At 55.1% G+C, this 22,149-nt stretch overlaps 1 protein-coding gene across 3 annotated transcripts; it reads left to right on the forward strand.

The window, feature by feature from the left end:
• The first annotated feature begins 1,908 nt into the window (after window positions 1–1,908).
• FAAH (fatty acid amide hydrolase) lies at window positions 1,909–20,479 on the forward strand. 3 transcript variants are annotated; one of them, XM_067726015.1, is made up of 16 exons: window positions 1,909–2,371; window positions 3,578–3,791; window positions 9,325–9,438; window positions 11,913–12,047; window positions 12,254–12,387; window positions 12,467–12,673; window positions 12,925–12,965; window positions 13,195–13,319; window positions 14,952–15,077; window positions 15,613–15,710; window positions 16,852–16,951; window positions 17,228–17,268; window positions 17,990–18,029; window positions 18,532–18,640; window positions 19,180–19,325; window positions 19,799–20,479. In XM_067726015.1, the coding sequence occupies exons 2-16, from the start codon at window positions 3,597–3,599 to the stop codon at window positions 19,925–19,927; spliced, it is 1,740 nt and encodes a 579-aa protein (XP_067582116.1). In that variant the 5' UTR covers window positions 1,909–2,371; window positions 3,578–3,596; the 3' UTR covers window positions 19,928–20,479. The 3 variants fall into 3 exon arrangements, 2 of the variants coding, with proteins under 2 accessions (XP_067582116.1, XP_067582115.1); XR_010940819.1 differs by lacking the exon at window positions 1,909–2,371 and having other exon boundaries at window positions 3,241–3,791; window positions 19,085–19,325; window positions 19,799–19,933; XM_067726014.1 differs by lacking the exon at window positions 1,909–2,371 and having other exon boundaries at window positions 3,247–3,791.
• The last annotated feature ends 1,670 nt before the right edge of the window (window positions 20,480–22,149 follow it).

Genomic DNA, 22,149 nt, shown 5'->3' on the forward strand with positions numbered 1-22,149 from the left:
GCTCTAGGCGCACAGGCTTCACTAGTTGTGGCATGTGGGTTCAGTAGTTGTGGTGCTCGGGCTTAGTTGCTCCACGGCATACAGGATCTTCCCAGGCTAGGGCTCAAACCCGTGTCCCCTGCATTGGCAGGCGGATTCTTAACCACTGTGCCACTAGGGAAGCCCAGGAACTTTTAATAACAGTTCTAAAGTCTAGGTGTGTGTATCCCTGTTACAGAGGTAGCAGTGAGTCTCAAAGATCCAGGTCTGACTCACAGTGGGCCCCCACTCACTATGGAGTATTAAGCAAGTCCCTGGTTGTCTGGGGGCCTCAGTTATTCATCTGGGCCATGGGGATTGGGAGGTATGTCAATTAGCTATTGCTTTGTAATAAACCAACCCCAAAATTAGTGATTTAAACAACCATTTGTTATTCTGAGTCTGTTGGTTGGCTAGGTTCACTCATGTATCTGCATTCAAGTGGCTCTGCTCATCTTGGCTGGGCTCTCACCTGTGTAAGGGCCTGAGCAGGGACAACTGGCTGAGGTTCTACTCCACATGGCCTCATCCTCAGGAAGGCTAGCTTGGACTTCTTCTTATGGCAGTGGCAGGGTTCCAGGAGAGAGAAAGAAAACAATTCTCTTGCAGCTTAGGCTCAGAACTAACACAACATCCTGTGCACTGCATTCTGATCGTTAAAGCAAGTCAAAGTTCAGCCCAGATTTACAGGGGGTGGGGAAATAGCTCCCTTCTGAAGGGAGGAGCTCTTTGCAAAGAGCGGAGACATAGAAAGCTGTGGTACTGGAATCGTTTGCCATAGGAGACAAACTCTCCCCTCCCTCTGGGGAGAGTGTAAGAGTAGGGGGCCTCTGAGGTGGTTGGGGAGCTCAGTCAGCTGAGGTCAAAGACCTGTCAGTGCTTTGAAATTATAAAATGCCCCACAGGTCGTGCTTCTGAGTGTGGTATCCTATGTCACTTGTGGAACTGTGAGTTCCTTGGAGCCAGGCTGTGCCCTGCTCCTGCCCTCCCCTTCTGTATTGAGGAAAGGCTCACAGAAGTGAAAGAAAACAAAGCAGGGCAGTTACTGAGAACAGGGGCACACTCCCTCTTCTCACCCCCAGAACAAAGACAGGGTTCAAACCCTCTGGAATCTGACAAGCTTCCTCCCCTTCTGCAAGCTCTACCCCTCATCCCTTCTGCCCTGCCCCCACCTCCAACTGAACTTGGCAAGGTATTTACCTGTCTTCCCACTTGACAGCTGAGGATACATAAGGATGACTTGCTCAAGGTCACCGCTAGTGGGGGAGAACCCTGATACTGCTCAGGAAACCCACCAGGGCCTGCTTGAGCGACTGCACATACAAGTAACTCTAGTTTACACACACCACCTGAGGGCAGGCAAGTGCTGTTTTGTCTCGGGGAATGGTGTGGTGTTGAATTACAGATGCTTTTCTGGTAACACAGGTGGAGGCCTGGAAACCCCAGCCCCACTGGATCCCCACATCCGCCTGCTCTTCCATTCCATGGTCTCTGCCTCCAGCTTTCCTCTCCCCGTCCTCCTCCACATTGCCTTTCCAAAACATTTGTGTCACATCTCTGTTTAAAATAATGAGTCAATGTTTATTGAGCTCTTACAATGGACCAGGTGCTGTTCTAACCTCATTTAATCAGCTGAATTGACTCTTTTGAATTAACTTCCCTTGAATTAACTCATTTAATCTTCACAATTCTATGAAGCAGTCACTATGATTATCTCCTATTTTGCAGATAAGGAAACTGAGGCACAAGAGGTTAAAGTGATTTACTGAAGGTTACACAGTAAGTGGCAAAGTTAGGATTTGAACTCAGGGAGTCTGGTTCCTGAGCTTGGGCTTCTCAGGTCAGAAAACCCCTCTCTGTAGGTCTCTAATAATAACAACAACAATAATATACTGATTAACATGCATGGACTGCTTTCTATAGGCTAGTCCCAGTTCTGGCTGCATTTCATGTGTTAGCTCATTTGGTTCTGACAATAGTACTAGAGAATTGGCCCCGGGGGCGGGGGTACTATTATCCTCATTTTACAGGTAAGGAAACTGGGGCACAGTCACACAACAAGGATGGGTTACCAGACACTCCAGCTCCAGAGGCAAACTTTAAACCACTGTGCTATCTGGCTTTCCCAAGGGCTATTCAGCCTAAGGGCCCAGCCTCCAAGGCTTTTTGGATTCATGCCACATGATCTCTGCATTTCCACCAAAGCATGTCTTTTGTTTCTTGGTCTATGCATGTTTTTTCCTTCTCAACCAGACCTTGAGCTCCATAAGGCCTGATTGAAGATCTGGTACCTCCTTCAGTTTCCCCAGCTCACAGCAAGGATCTCACAGACTCCTCCTAACAATCTTGCGAGGTAGGCATTCATCCTTTTACAGGAAAAGGCACGGATTCAAAGAGGTAAAGACAGAACTGGATGGACAGCAGTGTTTCAGCAGACAGAGTTTTCCAGCCACAGAGCCCTTTCCCACATCCCATCCCACAAAGCCTCACTTCCAGGGGCAGTAATGGTAGTACTGCTTGATGGTTAAGAGCAATGGTTTAGGATCGGACCTGAGTTTGAATCCCCACTCAGCCACCTCTGTGACCCACAGAAGTTATTTAACCCCTCTTGTCCTCAGTTACCTCATCTGTAAATGAGGATAATAAAAATGCTTTCCTCATAGGTCTGTTGGGAGGACAAATGAAATAAAGCACATAAAGTCCTGTGAGAAAGGCCTAGATGGGAGAAATATTATGTGTATATATAATCCACCCACCCCACTAATGAAGAGTGTCAGGTCCCCAGACAGAAGCAGTTCTTTCTGTTTCCTGAGTGTGAAATCCAGGAGGGCCCAGGACTGGAAATGAGTGACCCTGGGAAGGTCAGTCTGTGGGAGGTGGCTGAGCAAAAGGACAAGTGACGGGTATTCTGGCCATGAAGAAGAGTCCAGGGAGGGAGACACCGGGTCCCACGGTGGGGGAGGAGAGGGGGCAGCAGGTGGGCTCCCTGAGAGGAACATCCTGTGCCCATCTCTGCCTGGCACCCCAAAGCCCCACGCAGGGGAGAGGTGGGTGCCCTGTGATGCACCGCCCAACCCAAGGTCCTCCAAGGAAGATGCTGCTAAACTGTTTGCGGGGATTAAACAGATCCGGGAGCTCAGCCTATCGCTGCTCTCCGTCCTATTACCCGCAGGGGCTCCGGCTGGACTGCATCTTCCGGGAGTTGTGGTTCTCGGGTGCGCAGGGCAGAGGTCGGGCCGGACAGGGGCGCCGAACCGCTGCTACGCTCGAGCTTCCGAGGGCGCCCAAGGGAATCGGGTGCTCCTTCCGCTCCGCCTGGTCCAGGGCGTGAGGACTTGCGGAGCAGTCCTAGACGAGCTGCCGCGCTTGACCTTGTCGGTTGCGCTTTACCGGCCTCTGGCCGGCTGCCAGGCAACAGCGCACCGCCCCGCGTGTCTGCGGCTGCGGCACCGCCCCTCCCTCCCTCCAGCGCAGGCGGGCGCTGGATCCCAGGTCGATCCAGGCCGGGTTTTGCGGCGAAGTCCGCGCGTGCTGATTCCTCTTCGGTTTCCCTCGGCAGCTGTCGGCGGCGGGATACCATGGTGCTGGATGAACTGTGGGACGCGCTCTCCGGCCCCTCCGGGGCTACCCTGGCTTGCTGCTTGGTGGCGGCGGCCTTGGCCCTGCGCTGGTCCAGTCACCGGACGGCGCGGGGCGCGGCGGCCCGGGCACGACAGAAGCAGCAAGCGGCCCTGGAGACCATGGACAAGGCGGCGCAGCGCTTCCGTCTCCAGGTGATGGCCGGGGTTGGATCGGGGTCAGGGGGAGGGCCTGGGGTGGCGGCAGCACTTTCAGCCGCCCGGCCGCGCGGAGGGGCGAGCGGCGGGCAGCGGGCAGCGGGCAGCGCAGGTGTGTGGGCAGCGCAGGTTCGTAACTCCCCGAAACTCCTCTCGCCGTAATGCATTCCGTACTGTTTCTGAGCCAGATGGGGCCTAGGGGAGGAAGGGAAACGAAAGGAACTGGGCAGGCTGTCGAAGGCTGTCTCGCACTGGGTCAAAGAGGAGCTTTGCTCTGGTGCCAGAGAATCTCAAGATCACTATTAGGACTCTAAAACGCAAGTGTGAGAACCAATAGGATGCTCGGGTTGAGGATTTTGGAATCATAAAGTCATGGCCAAGGGCATCTGGAGAGCTTATAGTTCAAACTCATTGATATGTGCTTGAGGATGCTAAGAGGGAGCTGGAGAGGGACTTGCCCAAGTCCACAGGGAGTTACTGGCGGAGCTGGACCCCTGCCACCTAGGCTGTCGAGTCTGATGGGTTATAAGCCCTTTGCATGAATAGGTTTAGGTGGGTGATCTGTCAACAAGATTTTCTCCTCTGGATCAGCTCAGTGTGTGTATGGGGGCGAGGGAGAGGCCTAGAAGGGGAGGCTTTCTTTCCCTCCAGGTGTGTGACACACTGGACCCAGTTCCAAGTCAAAATGCTGAACTCAGGTCTTATGTGCTGAGGGAGGGAAGACTTGCCCCGAGTGTTTGATAGGATTTGGATCTGACAGGTGGGAAGGCATTCCGGATAATGGGACAGCACGAGACAGGAGCTGGAACTAGAACCCAGATGCCTGGTGGGACCATCCAGCCTCATTCCGCTGGAGAGGAGCAGGGGAGAAATATTAGGAAGAGAGACCCTGGCCTTGAATGCCAGGCCCTGGGTATGGCCTTGATGGCCGTGAGGTTTTAGCTGAATGTAATGGTATGGATTTACTCCACACCATTCCTGGACCAGGAAATGTCATATTTGTTTATTTCTTGAAATAAAAATGTATCTGGTTCCAGCCTTCACTCATCAAGCTGGCTGAAAAGTACACAATCAGTCGGTTTTTAGGTATTCCATCCAAACTGGTCACTTTCCCTCCTTGGGCACAGGTTTATCACTGTCTGATCCTCCTTCTCTGGCTGACCTCCTTGGTGCCCTGCTCAGGGATCCTTGCAGTGATGCCAGGCTCAGCCTGGAGACCCTCGGCTGCTCCCAAGGCTCCAGGTCCTGTGCAGCTGGCTAGCTGAGTTCTGCCAGCACCGAGGGCTGTGTGGAGGCAGCTGTAAGAATCTGTCCACAGTTTGTGCCTACAGGACTCCCGTCCTGGTTGCAAGGAACCCACCAGCTGGTAGGGGTGTGGGGTGGTAGAAGGGTGGGTCTTCCCTCACTTCAACTCCAAGCATCAGCATCTACACAGTTTCCTGCTGGAGCAACAGCCTTTCATTATTTTTAAGAACTGACTCTTCAAGGGTAGAAACGTTGGCCCTGAAATACCCAAAGCTGTTGAAACAGCCTCCATGGGGCAGAGCCTGGCCTCAGAACACCAAAACTTGGCTCTTGCAGATGGGAAAGCAGGGAAATCACCTTCTGGTTTTCCAGTGACTGGGAGAAGAGAGGGAGAACTATCTTAGGAGCCTCAATGTGTTGAGCAATCAGCAAAGAGGTGAGGTCTTCGTGACAATAGCTTTGGGAATGGGTAGGAGGTGGGCAGTTTAGCTGAGCTCATCCAGGGCCTTGGGAAGGGGCCCAGGGTTAGTAGGGCCCTGGAAGAATACAGCAGCTTATAGTACAGCTCCTGCCTGATAGACAGCAGGAAAGCTAGTTGGGAACCCAGATACTTCCTGTGTCCCGAGGCGTTGCTGGAGGAGGAGGAGTACTAAGCACCTCCTGAACATCGCAAGATGGTTCATCTTTCTCTGGACTCTAGAGCAACTTTAGAAGGAGGCGTATTTCTTGTATTCTCTGTTGACCGCGTGAAGCTTAACCTGCAACATGCCCATTTGTTGCATTTGTTTCCACCTTGCCCCCTGAATGAGTTTCAATATCCTTTCTGGACTGAAGAGAGAGACCACCATTGACAGAATATTATGGCTGGGAGAGCCATCCCAGAACACCTGCTTATCCCTCTGTGCCTCCGCACCTGTAGTTTTATCCTGAATGCCCTTCCCACACATCCCTTACAAGCCCTTTTGTCAAAATTCCACTGGATTACAAATGCCACTTCCTTCAACTGGATCTGACCTGTAGTTCCATCTCCTGGCGTCTCCAAGACCAACCTGAAGCTGATTTTAAAACAAAACAATTCAATGAATAACGCGAAGAACAGTATGGTTTTTGTTTCGATCAGTATCAGTGGCCTATATGATCAAATGGAAGAGATATCTTGAAATAGGACAAAAGCGATAAAAAAAAACCCCATAAGTGAAAATAAAAAAGACTTGGAGGACAACCTAGGATACCTGAAATTAGGACAGTAGGTGGTTCAGAAGGAGAAAAACAGATGGAGGAGGGGCAGTGATTCAATGATAGCTATAGTATCTTTTGCTTGAAAAAGTAGGCATACAGATGGCCACATGCTTGGTGAGACGTTATTTGTACACTTCCCTGCATTCTCCATACTAATTTTTTTAAAATTAATTTATTTATTTTTGGCTGCATTGGGTCTTCCTTGCTGCGCGCAGGCTTTCTCTAGTTGCGGCGAGCGGGGGCTACTCTTTGTTGCGGTGTGCGGGCTTCTCACTGCGGTGGCTTCTCTTGCTGTGGAGCACAGGCTCTAGGCGCGCGGGCTTCAGTAGTTGCGGCATGTGGGCTCAGTAGTTGTGGCGCATGGGCTTCACTGCTCTGTGGCATGTGGGATCTTCCCAGACCAGGGCTCGAACCCGTGTCCCCTGCATTGGCAGGCGGATTCTCAACCACTGTGCCACCAGGGCAGCCCCACATTGTGGGTTTTTCACAGACATTTTTTTTTTTCCTGTGAGGTTTCATCAGAAACTGTTAACTATGGTTTCCTTTTCAGAAGAGGGACTGGGCAGGGTGGCCCTAGAGGTGGGGGGAAATGTTCACTTTTCATTCTGTATACCTTTAAAAAAGTACGTCACTAGGGGTTGTCTCGTGTGTTGGTGGGGAGATCATAGATCCATTTTTCTTTTTTTCCTTCCCTGTAGCTGCCTGTATTATTTAAAAAAAAAAAAATCCCAAGTGAGTGTTGAATCCGTTTAACAAATTCAGGGAAGAGGTGGAGTGTTCCTGATATTGAGGCCAGGCTTCAAAGGCTGTGTGGTGGGTGTGTGTGGTGGGCGTTCAGCTCTGGGCGTGTGGTGGGTGTGAGGGGGCCATGTTGCACTGAGGGGGTTCAGGGGAGTCTGACAGGACCACGGCCTGGAAGCATCTCCTGGAGCTCGTGGTGTGAAGGGGACTTTAAGGGGAGAGGCAAGGTGGGCTGAGACTGCACTGTCTGGCCTGGCCACAAAGCTTGGGTGGGGCAGCCAGTTGGGTGGCCCCTGTCTGACCCAGGAGAGAAAGGATGTGCACTGGCAAGGGTCTTGGTAGAGGGGACAGAGAGGTGGCCATTTGCCAGAGCTACTTAGGGGGCTTGGTGACTGGATGTGGGTGGGAGGGAGAGGGGGGGAGTGGAAGATGGAGGGCAGCGTCCTTCCCTGAGGGAAGAGGAGCCAGTGGAGAGGGGTGGGGAGGCACCGAGCTCAGGGGAACGACACAGGGACAGAGGGAGAAAAGGGAGTAGCCCAGCGAGTAGGTCTGAGCTCAGTTGGGTCAGTCGAAGGACGATGATCTGGAGGCTGTGAGATAGGCAGAGGGCCTGGAGTGGAAGCCATGAGAAGGAGTGACTTCTCCCAGCATCAGAGAGGGAAGAAGAGGTGGCAGAGGAACCTCCAGGAGCCTCTGTCTCTCCCCGCGTCTGGCTCCTTCTCATGCTTCAGATCACATCTGAAATGTCACCGCCACCTACCCAGCCCATCTGAGTCATTCCTCTGTTCTTTCTGTCACAGGCTCCGTTTATCCTTTCTCACACTTGCCATGATCTGTCCATTCTTTGTTAACTTATTTTCTTTCTTTAAAAAATATTTTTTTTCTTTTATTCTTCTTCAAATTCTTTTCCCAATTAACTTGTTTGTTTTCTTGAAGGTAAGCTAAGCTCTGAAAGCAGAGACTTGTCTGTCTTGGTTATCTCTAAGCTCTAAGCTCTGAAAGCAGAGACTTGTCTGTCTTGGTTATCTCTCTAATTTATCTCTAAATTCACAGCCCTAGCTAGTCCTCAGCACATAGTAGATGCTCAGAACATGTGTGTTGACTGAATGAGCGGATGACAGAAGGAGCGGAGAGGTGGGAGGGAGCCCCGGGGAGCGGGGTATGTCTGTGCCCAGAGGAAACTGAAGCGAGCCCTCTGAATGCCTCCATGAGACTTGGAGCAGAATGAACAGAGTCAGGTGTTTGCTGTATTCGGCAACAAGGAAGTCCCTGGTGACTTTGGCAGGAGCAGAGGAGGGTAGAGATGAGATGTGGTACCTGCAACTCAGATGTCGTCCTAGCCCTATTTACTAATTAGCCCAATACCCTCGAGGGGGAAGCCAGGATGTTTGCAGGCAGGGGCTGACCCCAGAGGCTCTGGGGGCCTTCGAGGCCTGGCAGTAGGTGTCTGATCAAACATCCCTTCTCCTTCAGAGAGCTCTTCCCTGACCACCCTCTACCTGTGTGCCGCCCACTCACTGCATCCATTTTATTTTCTTTATTTCTTGCTATCTAAAATTCTTATTTACTTATTAATTATCTGCTCATCCCCAACTCTGCACCTTGTGTAAGCTCCCCCAAAGACTGGATGTGACTTTTTTGTTCACTGCTGTATCCCCTTGCCTAGCATGGTGCCTGGTACGGAATAGGTGCCTAATGAATATCTATGGACTGAACAAAAAAACCCTCTCATTTGGATGTGGCTCCAGCTCCAACCCTAACCACCCAGGACAGGGTTTTCTTATTTCTGCCCTCCCCTGACAAGGTGTTGAGTAGTTAGGTGCAGGTGGACAGCCAGTGGTCAGCCCATGCTGAATGGGCAGAGAACTATAGTTTATCTGTAAGTCCTAGGCAAGGCACTTCCCCTTGCTGAGCCTCAGTTTCTTCAGCTGTGCAATGGGAATGGTAGTAAGATTTCATCCAGACATGGAGCACATTGGCATGGTGCCTGGCACACAGTAGATAGTCATTGGTGGTCCCTGTTAGTAATGGTCTAATGATCAGCCTGGGCATGGCCTCTCCCTGGACCCCCCTCAGGTTAGCTTCTTGAAGAGATAGATCTGTATTTTCTACAGGTGGCAAGGGCCTGCCCAGGCTGGACCACATTTGTGGTGTCAGAGCTGTGGGTGGGCACATCTGTCACGGGTTGGCAGGTGACAGCACGTGCTTGGTAGGTGCGGGGATTTGGGGGCATGGGCCACTGGTGTCTGCTGCAGGCACATGGAGCCTGCAGGGAGTAGGGGACTGATCCGAGGTGTCTCCCCAGAACCCTGACCTGGACTCAGAGGCACTGCTGGCCCTGCCTCTGCCTCAACTGGTACAGAAGCTACAGAGTGGGGAGCTGTCTCGGGAGGCCGTGCTCTTCACCTACTTGGGAAAGGTAAAGCCTGGGAGTGACCCTGCTCCTTCCTCCACTTTCTCTGCAAGGCTGGGGGGAAAACCTGGCCTGGACTTTGTCCCACTGAGGGCCGTGGTGGGATCACAGTGCCAGGGAGGTACTCTGTGTGTGTGTGTGTGTGTGTATGTGTGTGTGAGTGTGAGAGAGAGAGAGAAGAAAGAGAGTGGCTCTGTGTGTGTATTTGGGGAGGGGGGGAGGGGCAGGGGGGGTGGATACTGAGCATGTTGTCTTAGCTAGAAACCTGGCTTTTAGCCCAGACTTCCCTCTCCCTTCCGCCCCCACCCCATCAGTCACCAAGTCTGGTCTGGTCCCTTCCTATAGCTGTCTCTAGTCCATCCCCTTGTCTCCCCCTCTTCAGCCACCCTGGTCCTCCACCACCATCTCCCTCTGGGACCAAGTGCCAGCCTCCTGGCCAGGTGCCCCCTCAGCTCTTCAGCGTCCTCTCTGGCCAAGGCCTTCTGTAGCTTGGGGCATCAGCAGCTCAGCTGCTGGCAGTTCCCTGGCACCCAGCGCCTGCACTGGCTTGTGTGGGGTTCCTTTTACCTGCGAGGCTCTTCTCCTTCTTGCCCCGCTCAGTGCAACAGGCTCCCCCGGAAGAGTTTTCAGGGCTCAGAGAGGAGTCTCTGGAGTCCTCCAGGAAGCCTCCCAGGACCCTCCTCCCCTCCCAGCCTGAGTTAGGGTTTCCTCTTCAGTGTTCACTTTCTTTTTTTTTTTTTTTTTAACATCTTTATTGGAGTATAATTGCTTTACAATGGTGTGTTAGTTTCTGATTTATAACAAAGTGAATCAGTCATACATAAACATATGTTCCCATATGTCTTCCCTCTTGCGTCTCCCTCCCTCCCACCCTCCCTAAGTGTTCACTTTCTAACAGCACAGTTTCTCATCACATTGTAGGGCTTGCCTTGTCTTTCTCTTTCCCAAGGCAAATGTGGGCTTTTGGTGGACAGTCTTATTTGTCTTTGCACCTTATTGCTGAACGCTATGTCTTTTATATAGTAAGTGCTCAAGAAATGTGTTTGAAACAAAATGAAAGAAGGAAAGGTGCTTTGTGAGTGTGACTTGTCTATATATGCCATAGCACTTTTTTAAAACATCTTTATTGGAGTATAATTGCTTTACAATGTTGTGTTGGTTTCTGCTATATAACAAAGTGAATCAGTAATGTATACATATATCCCCATATCTCCTCCCTCTTGCGTCTCACTCCCACTCTCCCTATCCCACCCCTCTAGGTGGTCACAAAGCACCGAGCTGATCTCCCTGTGAGATGCAGCTGCTTCCCACTAGCTATCTATTTTACATTTGGTAGTGTATAGATGTCCATGCCACTCTCTCACTTTGTCCCAGCTTACCCTTCCCCCACCAGGTCCTCAAGTCCATTCTCAACTGCATCTTTGTTCCTGTCCTGCCCCTAGGTTCTTCAGAACCATTTTCTTTTTTAAGATTCTATATATATGTGTTAGCATATGGTATTTGTTTTTCTTTTTCTGACTTACTTCTATGAGTGTGACTTGTATCTGATATGATTTCTTGGAAGAGAGCATGTGGTAGTGAGTGGGACCCCTAAGCAGGTGGACATGAGTGCCAGGGGGACTGACGGGTGGGTATGAGAGTGGTGTGAGTGACTGCAGCTGAGAGTGGGGCAGAGAGGGACTGTAGAGAAAGGACTGGACACCCCTGGGCCGGGTGCACTGAGAGGACACACAGTCTCAACAGCCGGGGTTGTTTCTAATGAATCCATGTCCCTGAAGAAGCTCCTGCCCCCCTTAATCATCCACAGAGAGCATTCTGGCTACAGATTGGCCTCCTCTCTTTCTGCCCTGGGTCAGGAGACAGATTTCCTGTACCTGAGTGTGGCAACAGGGCCACACCCATGTTCCTGTCAGTTGCTATCAGTCAGCCACGCGTCCATGAGAGTTGATTATCAGCTTCAAGGGTTCCTGGGGGAGGGGAGGCTTCACCTGGGCCCGCCTGGGGCAGAGGAGTTGGGAGGCTCCCTGTGCTGCTCGGAGGCTGTAGCCTGGGTCTAGCCCTGCCCTGCACTGACTCCCAGTGTGACCTGACACGGGGATCTGCCAGCCTCACTGGGCAGAGGGTGTGGCTTGGAGGAGGACAGGGGTTGGGGTGGCCAAGGGTCAACCTCCTCCCAGCTCGGCCTCTGGGGGGCATCTGAGGTCAGTATCTTGCCCCTTTGAGTGCCCTGGTTGTGCCCTGGCCCTGGGAGTACTCTCACTCTCTGTCCGTTTTGGAGTTGAAGGCCAGAGACAGCCAGGATGAGGCTGGAGCCACGTGTCCCTAGTGAGGCGAGTGCTGGGCCTAGGTTATCCTCTGTGCCCCTGGGTCATGTTTCTGGTTACCCTTTCCCTGGGTGGTAAGGGAATTTTAACACAACTGAAACAAAAAAAGAGAAGCCAGCTTCACTTTGTTCTTGTATCCATTTCTCTCTCCCCAAGGCCTGGGAAGTGAACAAAGGGACTAACTGTGTGACTACCTACCTGGCAGACTGTGAGACTCAGCTGTGCCAGGTCCCAAGGCAGGGCCTGCTCTGCGGCGTCCCAGTGAGCCTCAAGGAGTGCTTCAGCTACAAGGTGTGCCCTGCCCCAGTCCCTGCCAGCCAGCTCTGCGTCCTGGGTCACCCTGGGCCCTCAGAGGAAGTACCAGGTCCAAAGGCCTTGAGAGGGCACCATGGGTACGCCCTGCCTTGGCCTGTGGGGTGGTGGTGGGAACAGACCCTGTGCTGCCAAGGCGCCCCTGGCTCATCAGCCACGTCCCTCTCGCCCATCCCTCCTTCTAGGGCCAGGACTCGACATTGGGCTTGAGCCTGAACGAGGGGGCGCCAGCAGAGTGTGACAGCGTGGTGGTGCAGGTGCTGAAGCGGCAGGGGGCCTTGCCCTTCGTGTACACCAATGTCCCCCAGTCCATGTTCAGGTTGTGTCTCAGGTGCGGGGTGGGGGCAGGGGCACCGGTGCCAGCGTGACATGGGCTGACCCCTTTCTGTTTCCTCCAGCTATGACTGTTGTAACCCCCTCTTTGGCCAGACCGTGAACCCATGGAAGTCTTCCAAGAGCCCAGGTGGCTCCTCAGGGGGTGAGGGGGCCCTCATTGCGGCTGGGGGCTCCCTACTGGGCTTAGGCACCGACATCGGAGGAAGCATTCGCTTTCCCTCTGCCTTCTGTGGCATCTGCGGCCTCAAACCCACAGGGAACCGCATCAGGTATGGTGTAGGTGGTCAGGGGAGGGAGCTTCTGAGTCTCTTGCTGTGTGACCTTGGCCTAGCTTCCCACCTCTCTGGGCTCCAGGCAGGGATTCCCTGACTGGGGTTTTGCTGGGAGGTAGTGTCACAGCACCACAGTCCTTGGTTCCTAGTTTCCAAAGTGGTGAGAGAGTTGGGAGCTGCTGTATGGATGTGGGGTTGGGCAGAGGATGGCTATTTCCCATTGCCAACATCTTGTGTTTCTTATCCAGCAAGAGTGGCCTGAAGGGCTGTGTCTATGGACAGGTAGCAGGTGAGGTCTGTGGTTCCCTCTATGCCCTGGAGGAGGGGGGTCTGCCTGATCCGCCTCTGCCCCTGCCTCTCCTTGGGGCAGTGTTGGGCCCCCAGGCCACTCTAGGTCTGAGTTCCTACACCTTGTCCCTGTGCACACTACTGGGCCACGGCCCAGTCCATGCTTGGACCTGGCCCCAGAGCTCCTTGGGGCTGGGTGATCTCTCTTTCCTCCCCTCCCTGCCCCACAGTACAGCTCTCGGTCGGCCCCATGGCCCGGGACGTGGAGAGCCTGGCGCTGTGCCTGCGAGCGCTGCTGTGTGAGGACATGTTCCACCTGGACCCCTCCGTGCCCCCCCTGCCCTTCAGGGAGGAGGTGAGCCGGGGTGGGGGTGGGCATGGGGTGGATTCAGGTCTCACTGGTGCTCCTGAGCCCAGAGAGCACTCCCCGCATTGCAGCAGGACTTGGAGGCCCTGTCTCCTGAAAACCACCCCGGCAGGGCCGGGGGTGGGGTGGGGTGAGGGGGGTGGGGGGGGCAGTGTGTGTGTCTGAGGCCAGCAGCAGCGCCTCTTCAGACAGCCACTAGATGGCGCCCTTGCCTGCATTTGGAAACCTTGAGGCTTTCAAATTGGTGGGCTGGGAGCCAGAGCTGAGGAAAGGCCCACCTTCCGGCCCAGCCTGGGGGCTGTCACTGCGGAAGAGGAGTGTCCTCGAGGCTAAGAACAGCTTGAGAGAGCACTCCTGTACCTTATCTGTGTTTGATCCCCAGTAATTAGGAGCCTTTCCTATAGTATTCATGTCCCTATCCCCAGCCTCCAGAGGGATGCTTGGCGTGTAGGCTGAGTGAGTTAAGGACGGTTAAAAGCGGAGCTGTCTCCCTCCCAGAGAAAGCTGGGATCTGTGGGCAGTGTCAGATGCTGGCTCCCCAAAATATCATCAAAACAGCCTGTTGATCAGATAAGGCTGAGTTTAATGCTTTCTGTGGTGAGGGGGAGTGCTGCCTCCACAGAGCCTTAGCAGTGTGGGGGAGGGGTGCGAAGTTAGGATGTTGAAGTTGGTTTCAGGTGGATATTTCAGTGTGGGGCATTGGTTAGGATTGGGTACAGATCATGATGTAATAGGTTAGGACTGGTGGATACAGCAAGGTGAGGATTCTGAGGAGAGGGGTTCAAGGAGTCTTAGAGGATAAGCCGTCATTTGGTGCTTCTATTGAAGAATTGGCGGGTCTTTTAAGAATGACTGATAAAGTTATCTGTACTTTATGTACAACACATTCAGGAGTAGTCAAGTTAGATCGATGTGGGCAGTGGAATAGTAAAGCCATGTTAATGTAGACAGTAAGCTGTCTGTGTGATGTAAGCGCCATCTCTCAGCGGTCTGGCATTTCTCCCTACAGACCTCTTGCCCTCACCCAGCCCAGGTTGCCTTGGAAGGGCTGAAGGCACTGGGGCAGGCAGGAGATCGGGGCTGGGGATGGGGTGAGCTACCCCTCCTCAGCAGAGGAGATGTTCTAAGTGAAACCAGTCCTTCAAGAGCCCCTTCCTGAGAGGAGGGGAGGAGGGGAGGCTCCTGTCCTGAGGTCTGGAACAATCTCTTACGGGAGCCAGGACTAGCATTCTGGAAACAGGCTGTGGAGAGCCTCGGCTCAGGACGCGGGATACCTGGCTTCCTGACCTAGTCTTGTAGCTCTGCCCTGACAAGTGGCCTTGGCTGAGTCCCAGCTCCACTCTGGGCCTATCTCCCTATCTAGACCTGAAGCTTCAGTTTCCTCGTAGGACCAGTGGGAATCCTCATTCTTGCTCTGCCCACCTGCAAAGTCATTGTGAAGGTGTTTTGTGAAGGGGTCATATGCAGAAGGGGCTGGCCTCACTGGCAGTCAGTTTTCGGGGGATCTAGGGTGTAGCCTCAAAGCTGAGTCTGGGGCTGAGTAGCTGTTCTGAGCTCTGGGAGCCCTGCTTGGGGCCACCCTCTCCTGACCTGACTCTGACTCCTGTGTGTTGCCCCCAGGTCTACACAAGCTCTCAGCCCCTGCGTGTGGGGTATTATGAGACTGACAACTATACCATGCCCACCCCGGCCATGACACGGGCCCTGCTGGAGACCAAGAAGAGACTCGAAGCTGCTGGCCACACGGTATGGAGGTGGGAGCCCACAAGTCCTGGCATCGCCCCTCTTTCAGGGAAACCTTCCTGGTACCCATGGCTGCCACCCATCCCTGGCATCCTTCCACCCTGATTGTTTTGTGGTTGGGGATGGGAATTCGGTCCCTGGGGGACCAGGAAAGAGGGGCTGATCAGAAGTATTGGGGTACATGATTGATGGTGAGCTCACCCCTGTGCTGGGGATGTGTGAGCTGTGAGCTGCATTGGGAGGGCCTCGTCGACCGCAGACAGGGGTGCACAGCTGTCCAGAGGTTCCTGGGGCCCTGAGATGGCAGGTTGGGGGATGTTCATCTGAGACAGGCTTATGTGTGGCTCCAGACTTCTCTCCTGATGTGCATCTTACAGGGAGTTATCACGGGCCAACAAGGCCACCGTTGCAGCTCCAGTGAGGGTAGCGTGAAGGCAGGGTTGGTCCAGTCCATGCTCGGGGCTGCCTGGGTAGCATGGGGGTGGTGGGACCCAAGGGTTTCTAGGTCTGGGAGTCTTACACTACTCAGTCCCTGCAGCTGGTTCCCTTCCTGCCAAGCAACATACCCCATGCTGTGGAGACCCTGTCGATGGGTGGGCTGTTCAGTGACGGTGGCAAGAGCTTCCTACAGAACTTGTGAGTGATGTTGGTTTTGGAGGTCTGTGGTGGGATCAGGACATGGGGAGACCCAGGAAGAGCAGCTGGGTGCTGTAACCCCGGGGACAGGCCAGGCTGGGGGAAGATGGAGGACAGGCCTCAGCTGAATGTGAAGAAGGTCTGAGCATTCTGATTAGGGACCTTGCCACCCCTCTGACTGCAGGCTGAGCCTGGCACTACCTTGCCAGGGAGTCTTTGGAAAGGTGCCAGCGCAGGGGGAGGCTGGATTGAGCATCCATGGCCTCATCCTGAGCTGAGCTGGCTGGGAGGTAGGAGGTAAGCAGGGAGTTGCCTATCTATTTGGGAAAGATTGAGAGACCAGGGTAGGGTCAAATAGGACGGCAGGGGTGTAGACATCATTCTGTGACTCCGGGCTCTTCTCACTTGAGCCACGTCTTTCTCTTTTGAGTAGGACCTCAGTTTTCTTGTCTGTAAAGTCAGTAGGTTGGACCAGACCCGCTTTAAGGGACTCACGTTTAGAGAAGCTGGTTCCACTTGGGTGTTTTCAGTCCTTCAAGGTTGACACGGGCAGAGGACAGGCCTCTGAAGGTGCCTCCTGGGGACATGCCCAGACTGACTGGACTTCCCCCAGTAGCTAAGTATGGTTCAGGCTTTAGTGGAAGGGGCTACCCCTCACTCTGGCCCTGGGAATGAGGCTCCAGGATCAGCCGCCTGAGACCTTTCCCTGAGATCTAGAGCAGAGACAGCCTCAGAGACAAGGATCACGGTGCCCACTCAAGACTGCGCCACTCGTGCCTCCAGGCCAATATCCGCCTCCACGGGGGGAATGCCCTTAGTATCACGCCCTGGCCAGGGAGATGCTGCCTCTAGTTCTTACTGCTTTAAGCTGAGTTTACCAGGGAGGTAGACAGGGAGTCCTGCCTTGGGGAGCTCCATGGGTGTGGGTGGAGCCCAGGCATCGCAAAGGGTCTGCAGACACAAGCCACATGTTGGAAAGGAGAGGCTGAGATGAAGGGGCTGGAGAGCGTGGCTGCCAGAGTCTGGTGAGGAGGGAGGTAGGCAGAGTCACTGAGTAGAGACCGGGGGATGCAGTAGGTGGGGGTGAGCCAGGAGGGATGCCTGGGGTGGATGTGTCTGGACTGGACCCTTTGTCTCCCAGCAAAGGTGATTTCGTGGACCCCTGCTTGGGAGACCTGATCTCAACTCTGAGGATGCCCAGCTGGCTTAAAGGACTGCTGGCTTTCATGCTAAGGCCTCTGGTGAGGGCACAAGGAATAGAAGGGGTGGGCTGGGCCGGGCGGGAGCCTCTGGGGCTCTTCCCCCCTCCCCTTAGCCTCCTCTTCTTCTCAGCCCTCACCTAGTCTCTTCTCCTCCCCCCATGCCCTTTGATCTTCAGCTAACATGCATGCTGAAAGGGGTGCTGACCCGGGACATGGGGGGAGGGACAGAGGGAGGAAGCACAGGCAGCTTGGCCTGAAGATTATTGCCACACCTGGCCCAAAGCTGAGTCACTGACTGTGTCTGTCCTTCTGCAGCTCCCAAGGTTGTCAACCTTTCTCAACAGCATCAAGTCTCGGTAAGAATGTTTCCCATGCCCAGATGCTTGCCCCCTTTTCCCCTGACCTGGGTCCAAGTGCTTTCCAACAGGAAAAGATGAGAGAAGTAGCTTCTGAGGCTGGAAAGGGCCCAGGCAGGGTGGCAACCTCTGTGGCTTTCGAGGAGGATCTTGAAGATGTCTTAGCAAGGTCCAGGAAAGCCTGGAGAGCAAGGACCTGGGAGAGCACAGAATGGGAGTGGGTGGAGAGGAGAAGATTGCCCTGGCTGGGCACGGGTGGAAAGGCCCGGGAAGGAGCTGGCGGGAGGCAGGAGCGGGGGATGCTGGGAACCCATGAGGGTGCTACTCTTAGAGATCAGACTGCACCGCGCCCTCTCTTGCCTGCCCCTCAGTTGCTCATGCCGGAAAAGCTGGGAATAAGTTGTCCCATTCTCAGGCCCTGGCATCTTGTGGACTTCCTCCTTCTGTTACCACCAGGCATTTAGGACCTTGGGTGGCTCTGGCCTCTCCTGTGTCCTGAGGGTAGCAAGGAGTCAGGCCTAGGTCCCTCCTGGGGACTCAGTGGGACATGAACTTAGGGATTAGAACTTCTGCCCTGCACTACTTCCCTCTCAGAGTGCCCTGGCATTGAGAAGGGTCCAAGGAGGAATGAGATCTGGGAGGTGTTGAGAGTAGGGGTCTGATGTTGCTAATCCCCATGGCTGGGATCATCCTGGTCAGTGACCTCACTCCCTCTGTCCAGGTCAGCTGGAAAGCTCTGGGAACTGCACCACGAGATTGAGGTGAGGTCAGAGCCTCTCGACTAGAGTAGGGCGGGGGGGGGGGGGGGTGGAGTTGGACAGGCCACCTGCGTTGGGGTCTCTCGGCCACTGGTCCCACTGATCCCCTGGAGTGGCCCATCGTTCTCCCTTCCACTCCCTGGATCGGGCCGCTTGGGGACTGCTGTCAGACCCTCACTTGCCCAGAGACCCGTCCTAGGGGCCTGGGTCAGCCTGGGGCTCCTGTCCTGGATACCTCTTTTGCCACTCTGATGCTGCCTGTAGCCAGCACTCCATGGCCCTGCCCTGGTAGGAAGAGTGGTGTCTGTGGTTCTGTGGAGCAGGTGATGCCCCCTGAGAGCAGCCCTGTCTGAATACCCCCGAGGTCCTCCATCCCACTGTGGTTCAGTTCACATCCGGGGCAGGTGCAGGGCTAGAGTCACCCCAGCCACAGTGCCTGCGTTGGAGAGTCCATGTAACGGGCTGGGTCTGAGTGCTTCACCTGGTGTACGGGTATCCTCCCCAGGTGTACCGTCGCTCTGTGATTGCCCAGTGGAGAGCAGTGGAGCTGGATGTGCTGCTCACCCCCATGCTGGGCCCTGCTCTAGACTTGAATGGCCCAGGCAAGGCCACAGGTGAGGCTTGCAGCCCCATCACAGCCCTGTCACCTGTCTCTTCTCTTCTATGAGTTCAGCCCTTTGCCTGGTGGGGCTGCTGGGAGGTAGAAGAAGAGGAACCCTGCGGGTGGGTTGCCCCCCTGGGGGAGGACTCCACCCTTGAGAGGCTCACAGTCTGGTTGGCTGGAGAGATGGGAGTCATGTGGGACCCTGTCCTCAGCACTGTTCAAGTTGGAGATCATGTTACAGAGTCTGTGGTTTTGGGAGCTGGTGTTTGAAGCCCAGGTGGGATTTAGATAAACCAGGAAGACAGCAACAACAGTCCAGGCGGGGGGAAGCTGCAGGGAAGAGGCACAGGGCAAGCTCGTCAGCGCACTCTCCAGCCCGCCCTGAATCTGGATTCCCGGGCTCTCACTCAAGTCTCAGCCCTAGGAGAGAACCTCTCCCTGTCTGTGGATGCAGGGTGCCATTTCACAGGGTGGAAAACTGGGGCTCAGAGAGGACAGTTGTCATGGAAGGTCACCCAACCTGCTCCAGCCACATGTGCTGTGTCTCAGGGGCCATCAGCTACACTGTGCTCTACAACTGCCTGGACTTCCCTGCGGGGGTAGTGCCTGTCACCACGGTGACCGCTGAGGACGAGGCCCAGTTGGAGCATTACAAGGGCTACTTTGGGGATATCTGGGACAAGGCGCTGTGGAAGGTAAGTCCCTTTTCCCCTGGACTCACACCTGCTCCCCTTCCTCTAGTGGAGGAAACAGTATAAACACGAGTATCCTTGTCTGTCTGTCTTGAGAGCTTGTTTGGAGGTTCTAGCAGGGGAGCGCAGCTGCTCGTATACCCTTGACGGAAGAACGGTCCTCCTCTATCGGGGAAGGTCGTCCTCTTCCACCGAGCGCGCAGCTTCGGGAGGGACGCACGTGGAGTGGTGAGGGAGGAAGGGGACACCCGCCTAGCCAGCCAGATCAGCCAAGTCAACCCTGGCGATCCATGGGGTGACAGGTGTCACAGCCAGATCGCCCTCACATCCTCTCGTCTGTCTTTCTTAATGCAAGACCCCTAAAGACTGCGGGCTGGCCCTGCCGTGCTGCCCTCCTCTCCAGCTGGGGTGCTTCCTGGGCCCAGGGTGGGGTCCTGCCTCGACGCCTCCCGTCCTGACGCCTGTGTCCCCTGCAGAACGTGAAGAAGAGCGTGGGCCTGCCTGTGGCTGTGCAGTGCGTGGCTCTGCCGTGGCAGGAAGAGCTGTGTCTGCGGTTCATGCGGGAGGTGGAGCGACTGATGACCCCCGAGAGGCAGCCATGCTGACTGCCGCCGCCTGGCCCTAGAGGACCTGAGACCCACTGGAGCCACGCCCAGCGTAGTCAGGGCACAGCTGCCACCCTGGAGGAAGTGTTCAGCCTGGGGCAGAGGCTTCCAAGTCCCTCCCCCTCGCCCCTGCAAGAAGCCCAAACCCGCTGAGTCTGGACCTCGCTCCCTCCCCTGTTCCCCTCCCTACCCTGACACCCCCAACATGGCAGCCCGTGGGCATGACATGGGCAAAGGCCCGCTAACAGTCAAGAATCGGTTCCTGGTCTGTCCTTTCTGGAAGTCATCGTTAGGGCACTGGGGGTTGGAGACCCGACCTTCTAGAACCTGACTCCAGCCACGTCAGTCTCCTGCTCCAAAACCTCCTCTGGTTCCTGTCACTCGCAGGATGGACACAAGCTTCTCAGGATGGGCGATGCGGCCCCAGCACTTCACACCCACCCCTCCCACCCCCCTTAGACTAAGCCCTACTTTGTTAGACATTGTCTTTTCTCCTTGCGTCTGCTGGGAATGCCCTTTCTGCTCCCCTACCATTAAATCCTCTGAGGCCCAGCTCAGATCCCTCTTTCTCCTTCTGAGCCCTGGAGTAGGTGGGCTGTTTCCTCCCAGTCTGCGCTGTGTGGTGGGCATCCGCGGGTGGGTCACCACCCTTAGCACACTGGCTCTCCTTGACGGCAGGGATACTATTTCTACGTCTTTGTCCTCAGTGGCCAGCACAGGGCCGGGCACAGGGCAGCGGGGAGTCTGGGATGCTGCTGGGGAGAGGAACCCGCAGGACTGAGGAGGCGAGCACAAGACAAGGTGATCTAGCAGAGAGTGCTTGCAGGGCCAGCGCAGGACTGGAGTGTTCTGGGAAGGCTTCCTGAAGGAGGAGTGTCTGTGTTGAGTATAGAAGGTCCCCAGGGCTGAGATAGGGGACGAGGACATCCCAGGGAGAAGGAACAGTACTACAGCCAGAATGGGAACAGGAGGAGCAGCAGAGATGTAGGTGGGGGTCAGATCAAGGTGGACTTGGAGGGCCAGTTCAGGAACTTGAATCCAATCTCAAGGGCAATGGGGCGCTCTTGAAGGATCAGACAGGTGTGGCGAGGAGAGTAGGCTGGAGGGGCAGAGCCTGGAGAGGGTAACGAGGCTGCTCCATGATCCTAATGTGGGGAAGGGGGCCTGGGGCCTGGGGCCTGAGCTAGGGCTGTGGCCCAGGTAGAGAGAGAGGTGATTTGGGACTTGACAGTTGCGGGGTGGAAGTGAGCTGTCTCAGCTCAGGCTCAGCTCTGCCCAGTTTGCCAGCTCACCTCTTACTGGACTGCTTTGCCTGGTGGGTGGAGGGTTAGCTCATCTGGATGACTGGGGGGCTTCTTGGGTCCACCAGCACAGCTGCCTCGCTCCTCCCTGGCTCCAGCCCTAACTCGCCCGCTTGCTGTCGGAGATGCTTCTGGCCTGAGCCCTCGGGCAGGGTGGGTCCCTGGCTCCCACCTGACCTCCTTCATGTTCTTTTCAGGGCAAGCTGCTTTCCCAAGGCTCCCTTCTCCACCGAGATTTTCCTGCTTCTCCAGTGGTGCTTTCCCCTCCAAGTCACGTGCCCGGTGGCACCTGTACTTTCTGCCAGTGACATCCCTGCCTCAGTGGGGCAAGTCTCAGGGCAGACATGAGGCCCTACCTTGGGGCTGACTAGAAGGCCCGACCCACATGGATGCCTAGATTGGGGTGACCAGGCAGCTGCTGCACTTTGCCCTGATTTCTCTTAACTGCTCCGTCACTTTGCCTCATATCCTTCCATAAAACCACGTGCCATCTGCCCCAGCTTCCTGCCCCATTTCTCTCTTTGGTTAATGATAGCCTCGTGCTTTCAGACACGAGGCTGCCGTGGGGGCCACCTCTCCTCCATTCCTTCCCTGATTTATTGATGTCACCCTTGGACCCCAGCAGGGCTGTGCCCAGCCCCGTGCTTAGTGGTGCGGAGTTCCGCCAAGCCTGGAACCCATCCCTGAGAGGCTCCTGGGCCTGTGTGTGTGGAGGATGCAAGCACGTTGGCTCTCTTGTGATCAGGACTGGGGGGAAAGGGTAGACGATGGGGCCAAATGCTGCTGAGGGTGGCGGAGGTGGTCAGCGAGGAAGCGAGTACCCCCTGCGTTCCACCTCCACCTCTACACTGTGGTCCAAGCCACCTGCCTCTCACCTGGACACTAATAACCAAACTGGGCTCCCTGCTTCCTTCCTCACCT

The sequence above is a fragment of the Pseudorca crassidens genome, chromosome 2, assembly GCF_039906515.1.
Source record: "Pseudorca crassidens isolate mPseCra1 chromosome 2, mPseCra1.hap1, whole genome shotgun sequence".
Classification (NCBI taxonomy): domain Eukaryota; kingdom Metazoa; phylum Chordata; class Mammalia; order Artiodactyla; family Delphinidae; genus Pseudorca; species Pseudorca crassidens.